The sequence below is a fragment of the Arachis hypogaea genome, chromosome 5 (genome assembly GCF_003086295.3).
Source record: "Arachis hypogaea cultivar Tifrunner chromosome 5, arahy.Tifrunner.gnm2.J5K5, whole genome shotgun sequence".
In the NCBI taxonomy this organism is placed as follows: Eukaryota; Viridiplantae; Streptophyta; class Magnoliopsida; order Fabales; family Fabaceae; genus Arachis; species Arachis hypogaea.
In genome coordinates this window covers 108,748,897-108,754,896 of record NC_092040.1, presented here as the reverse complement: position 1 = coordinate 108,754,896, position 6,000 = coordinate 108,748,897, and the positions used below count along the sequence as shown (strand labels likewise).

General features: G+C 37.1%; 1 protein-coding gene across 3 annotated transcripts in view; it reads left to right on the top strand.

Annotated features, from left to right (window-relative positions):
• Positions 1–240: 240 nt before the first annotated feature.
• LOC112802637 (guanine nucleotide exchange factor SPIKE 1) overlaps positions 241–6,000 on the top strand; it is a 28,027-nt gene continuing 22,267 nt past the window's right edge. Inside the window, exons 1-10 of one of the 3 annotated variants that reach the window (XM_025845933.3) lie at positions 241–397; positions 501–642; positions 720–882; positions 1,094–1,221; positions 1,345–1,448; positions 1,562–1,617; positions 1,762–1,859; positions 1,984–2,121; positions 2,614–2,925; positions 3,350–3,634. In XM_025845933.3, coding sequence (XP_025701718.1) covers positions 583–642; positions 720–882; positions 1,094–1,221; positions 1,345–1,448; positions 1,562–1,617; positions 1,762–1,859; positions 1,984–2,121; positions 2,614–2,925; positions 3,350–3,634 — 1,344 coding nt within the window. In that variant the 5' untranslated portion in view covers positions 241–397; positions 501–582. Of the gene's footprint in view, positions 643–719; positions 883–1,093; positions 1,222–1,344; positions 1,449–1,561; positions 1,618–1,761; positions 1,860–1,983; positions 2,122–2,613; positions 2,926–3,349; positions 3,635–6,000 lie in introns of all 3 variants that reach the window. The other 2 variants (XM_025845934.3, XM_025845932.3) reach the window with 2 other exon arrangements.

The following is a 6,000-nucleotide window of genomic DNA, read 5'->3' as shown; positions in this document are numbered from 1 at the left end:
AATCTTCAAAAATTAAGAAACGAGTGTTGTAGGAATAGTCAACAGGTCGATTAGGAGTTATAAAGAGTGGAGTGATATTTGATTTTTTAGGTTGTTGATAGGAATTAGTTTATTTTATCTGTTTAATATTTTTTTGCTGATGCTCCACTTTATTGTGTTGAGTTTTTGTTTAAAAAAAAAGGGTTTAGCTTATCCCAAAAAAAAAAAATATTAAAACGGATTAGATTAAACTAGAATTAGAAATAGGAAATACCGAAAAGAGTACACTAACAAACTTGTAGATAATAGACAGCGACATTAGGTCCGACAGCACTTCCCTGTGCGCATATGAACCTTCTTTGGCGTTTTCTTTCAGCTGGACCTCTTTTGACTCTCTCTCTCCGCTTTCTGCATTCAGGTACCTACCACTCTCTCTCCACTTCCACATTCTGGCAATGCTCCCTCTTCTTGTGCTTCTAGATCCAGCCAATGCTTTTCTTGATTCCACCGTTTATCTCTAGCGTTTGACACCGAACCAACTTCGATTTTCTTCGGAAGCAGCTGCAACTGGTGCTGGAGGGAACAAAAAACCCTAGATCTGCGATGCTCCATCTCCGGCAACGGCGGGATTCTACTCCGGCCACCACCAGGTGGCAAAACAAGGTAATGCTGCGCCATTTGCGGTGGAGTGTATCTCAAAAAGCCGTTATTTAATGGTTTCGTTTTTGGTGATTGTGCAGTTCGAGGAGAATTTGGAGCAGTGGCCGCACCTTAATGAGCTTGTTCACTGCTACACCACTGACTGGGTCAAGGATGAAAACAAGTACGGCCACTACGAGAGCGTTGGAACGCCTTTGTTTCACAACCAGATATATGAAGGCCCTGACACTGATATTGAGACAGGTAGTTTTCTTTTATTTTTTTCTTTTTTGTTGTTAAATAAAAGTGACTAGATGCGATTTGAAATGGTCTCTCTCTACTTGTTTAGAAACACTAATTGCATGGTTGGTTTTTGTATTACCTGATTCGCAATGTGGCTGCTTTACATGAATTTTTCTTTACTGATTCATTGGTTGTAGCTAACTTTCTCTCTGTACTTCAATGCTGTGCACAGAAATGCGCCTTGCTGGGGCGAGACGAACAAAGGGTGAAGACATTAGTGAGGATGACGTCCCTAGTACTTCAGGAAGGCAGTTTATGGAGGCTGCAGAGGGCGACGTGCCCCATTCGGATGTCCCAAAGGTTGTTGTAGTGGTTTAGTTGTTCTTCCAATTTCAGATTAGCTTATTTCCTTCCAATTTAAAGTAAATTTCAATAGGTTTCCCCTTGTCTTTCTTTCTTTATTCTTAATATGCACTTATGCAGCATGTTGGTCAATCTCCTCTTCCTGCTTATGAACCCGCATTTGATTGGGAAAATGAGAGGTCGTTGATATTTGGACAAAGGATACCGGAAACTCCTATATCACAGTAAGAAACCCCTCAAATGGTTGTTCATGAGTAAAATGTTGATATCATCAGTCTTTCCTGATTGTTTTACGGTAACTGGGTTCTGCCTTATCTTTCCTTTTCTGGTATCTCAGTGGAATGAAGATCTCTGTAAAAGTTCAGTCTTTGCAGTTTCACGCCGGATTAGTTGGTGAGCACTATGCCATTGATATTTATGGGATGATTAGATTAATTGCTCCCTTTGAGTGTGCTATTGCCATTTTGATTTTCGTGTTTATGCTGAAAGCAGATTCAAGTTTCTGAGTTGGAATCCTGTTTTTGATTCGTCTTGCAGAGCCCTTTTATGGTACAATTTGCTTGTACAATAGGGAGAGAAGAGAAAAGTTATCAGAAGACTTTTACTTTTCTGTCTTACCAACCGAAATGCAGAATGTAAGCTATGCAAGACTATTTTTTTAACATATCTTCTTGGTTAATTTTTTTTTTCCAATGCATGAAATCAGTGGGTGATTTTGAAGTAATGATGAATCTTACTTTTTTCTTTTTCAATTTTTAGGCTAAAATTACATATGAACCACGTGCAGTATTTTATTTAGATGCACCATCTGCTTCAGTTTGCTTGTTGATCCAGTTGGAAAAGCATGCTACAGAAGAAGGCGGGGTTACTCATTCTGTTTATTCGCGTAAAGATCCAGTATGTATTAATATCTTTCTCACTTTGTTTAGTTTTTGCATTCTTTCTCTTATTTGTCCATGATATTTGAGTTATTTTTCTATTTTATGCCCCTGCATATTATATAGCCATAGGGATCATTAAATGAGTTGTGCAGTATGTTCTTTAGTTATCTTTTAAATCGTTTAATATATCTAGCAGATAAATTAGAGAAACTCTTCTGTACAACATCATTTTTTTTTATCTTTTTGATTTTTCAAAATTGTTGATTAGAAAAACAGAGACACGGCATGTAAATATGCATTTTCTAGTTTGGATTTGAGTTTGAAATTAGTAGGTTCTCTGAATATTGGCTTTCCGGCAGTGGTGGTTGCTAGTTTTAGTTTATATTTCAAGTATTCATATTTTTGGTACATTTGCTGAGGGAAAAAGAAAAAAGCCTGAATCATATTTGTGCATGAAATGATATTTCGTCAGAAAATTTGTTTAGGGCCTTCCTTTCATTTGGGACAGGTGCACTTGACTGAGAGAGAGAAGCAAAAACTTCAGGTGTGGTCTCAAATCATGCCATACAAAGAGTCCTTTGCGTGGGCCATGGTATCATTATTTGATAGCAGCACAGGTGCAGCTTCAGTGGGGCCTGCTTCCCCAAGCAGCCCTCTTGCTCCGAGTGTATCTGGTTCAAGTTCTCATGAAGGTGTTTTTGAGACTAGTGCGAAGATCTCCTTAGACGGGAAGCTGAGTTACTCAAATGGAAATTCTGTTGTAGTTGAAGTTTCGAACTTAAATAAAGTTAAGGAGTGCTATACTGAGGAATCACTTCAGGTTTGTGGCCAATTCCCCATTTGCATGAGGAGGTTGCATTTAGGGGGATTTACCCTCTTCTATGAGTGACTAAATTCAAGTTATAGAAAATCTGGCTAGAGTTTACTGCTATTTCTTTAATGTGTGATGATTTGGATTCAATCTGTATAATGCATTGAAATTATTTATTATAACTTTAACTATTACTTTGTAGTTTGTTTTCTGCTTTAGAATGTTTTGTTATTTTGTTCCTCCATCTGACTTAATTTATTCTGTGATCACATCATTCACTATGATCATTTGTTTATATTATTTCACATGAAATGCAAATTTATTTTTATTTCCATGTTTTTATTTGGTTTCAAAACTTAGCAAAATATTCATAAAAGGTTAGTGTTTCCGCATGTTTATTTTCTTTGGCTGATGTTTCTTACTAAATATTCAGGATCCCAAACGCAAAGTGCATAAACCTGTCAAAGGTGTTCTGAAGCTAGAAATTGAAAAGCACCAGATTTCCCAGTCTGATTTGGAGAATGTGTCAGAAAATGGCAGTACAACCAATGATTCTATTGACCCAGGTGATCGTATTGCAGAATCATCTGGAAAGTATCCTGTTAATGTTGGTGATGATCCTCAGGGTAGTATCTCCAAGTGGAATTTCCATGATGGGAAAGACATTTCAGCAAATGGAGCAAATCAACATGGAAGCGCAGATTTTAATGCTGATGATGTAAGTATATGATGCCTTTTGATTGTGTTACAACCACTAGTTCCCTGTTGGGGTTACTTTTTTTAGACCTCGCAAGATTAGTTTCTCATCACAGTGGGTATTACTAAGTCATTTACTTTTAAAGTTTTAATTTTGTGAAATAAATTGATAAGTCTGGCATTTCTGCCCCTGTTTCTCTAAGCAAAACCAGTAGTTTCTTGGTTCTACTAAAGAGCGTTTCTATGTGGTCGAATTTCACCAGGGAATATAAGATTGTCATGAGGCTGATATTGAGCTGCCATCCATGCGTGAATACCTGCATTTAAAAGAATATTTTTGGTATGGAAAGTCTCAAATTTAGGATCTTCTGCCGCACATATGTTTGGATAAACTAAATGATAGGCACATAGAATCAAGGGCTTTTTTTTAGTATTGGAAAGGCTATAGAAATACGCCCTACCCCCAATTGTAACCAGATCTATACATTATTTTCTATTAAACTGATTACTGCAGTTTTGCATCTCTATCTTTTTCTTAAGTTGACAGAAGTTTGATTCTTTGCTAAATGTTCTTTCAAATAGAAATACAGAACACATTAACCAGTAAAAGAAACTGTATTATTGAATAATGCTCCTTTTCTATATGGTCCCACTCTAGCTCGTATTCCAAATTCTTGAAGCTTCCACGTGTGCGACTTCTTTCTAATGGTTTCTACAACCACATACAACTTTCGTCAAACGGGCTGGGGTTGGGTGTAATAGCCCTATAGGGTGAGGCAAGGGAGTGCTCTCGGTTGGGACATACCCAGCCCAATGTGTTGCTTTCCTTTAATAAAAATATAAGCAATGTATGGATGAATGGGTGTGGGGCAGTGTTGATTGTAGCTCTTACTGTTAGGCAGTCCCCCCCCAAGGACCTGATACCTTACCGCAGTCCTCCTATTTGGAGTAGGGGATTCACAGGTATGAAGCACGAATCCACAAGGGAGCGTGGGGGTTGGTGTGGCTATTCTTGATTTTAAAAGACTAAGGCTTCTACCTTTCCTAATTGATTCAAGCTTGTATTCCCTTGAGGGAAGAGGGTGATGGGATTATAGGTCTAGTTGGGGTCCTAGGGGAGACCCTAGTTCTAGGAAGAATGTACTTATGCATAGTTTGAGACTTTGGGTAATGTAGGAGACATCTCTTTTTATTCCCCTAGGGAATCCAATCATTAGAATTACCATAGCTTAGCTTTCAAGTTGCCTTTGTTTAATTGGATTGGAAATCTTGTATTTTACATATCCATACAATTGAGTCCTTGGATTTTTGAAATACTGTAAAGTGCTTTGAAATAGTCAACAGTCTTTGCTAGTGCGTAGTATGTCAAGAAATCTAGATCAATGATATTTGGTTTAGGGCATATTTGGTTCAAAACATTCTGTTAGGATTCCAATATCATGTGAGTTAGTTATCTTTCAAGAGTTAGTTAAAAGTGGTAATCCTTTTGAGTAATTATGAGTTTTAGGAAGTTGAGAATTCTCTCGTTTACCCTCTCTATCATTGTAATTCATCAATAAGCACTGCTTTTTGATTCCAGTTCCTGCCAAAATCTTTGTCAAGGAGTTGGTGAGTTACTGGTTGTGATGGAGATGGATGTTTGAGAGATTATAATCAATAGAACAGCTTATATCCTTGTGGGTACAATAAGTAAGGATATGTTTTAAGTGTACATTTAGTTGTTTTGTTGTAACATACTAACATAATTTAGTAGATCAAGAAATGAAATCCATGCTGTTAATGCTTCTCAATTGTGGTTACTGCAATTATGGGTAATGTATATGCTGCATTTTGGTTTGCAACTGTTTCCGTGTTTCAACGTTAAGTTTGTGCTTACTTGCATGTAGGAAAAATCACTTATGAGCTTTCAAATTTTAGCCTTTTCAATAATTTAACCATATACATGCTTGGAAGAATAAAGTTATGTCTTAAATAATGATATGGAGGGTGGCTTGCTGGGTAATGATACTTGTTGACAGGAATTACAAGTGGCTGGTCATTTCAAATTTAACCCTGGTACTTGATGGAATTACATGCCCTTGATATTGATTCTCAATATCTTTTTCATATTGCATCCATGGTTGGATGTCCTATTTTGGAGTGGCATCTTGCTAACCTAGTGCTTTTGGGTGGTAATGCTAGATCTGTACTCTTTTGGGATCCTGTTGTGGAAAAGATTTCAGTGTCTCCTGGTTTTGAAAGGGATTATTTCTCTTTAGGTGGTCAATCACTCTGATTTAGTAACGCCTCTCTCTTGTAATCCATTTTATTTCTTACCTTGTTTCTTATTCCTATGGAGTTGCTAATTCCATTGAAAAGATTATGAGATTATTTTATGACTAGGAAGTT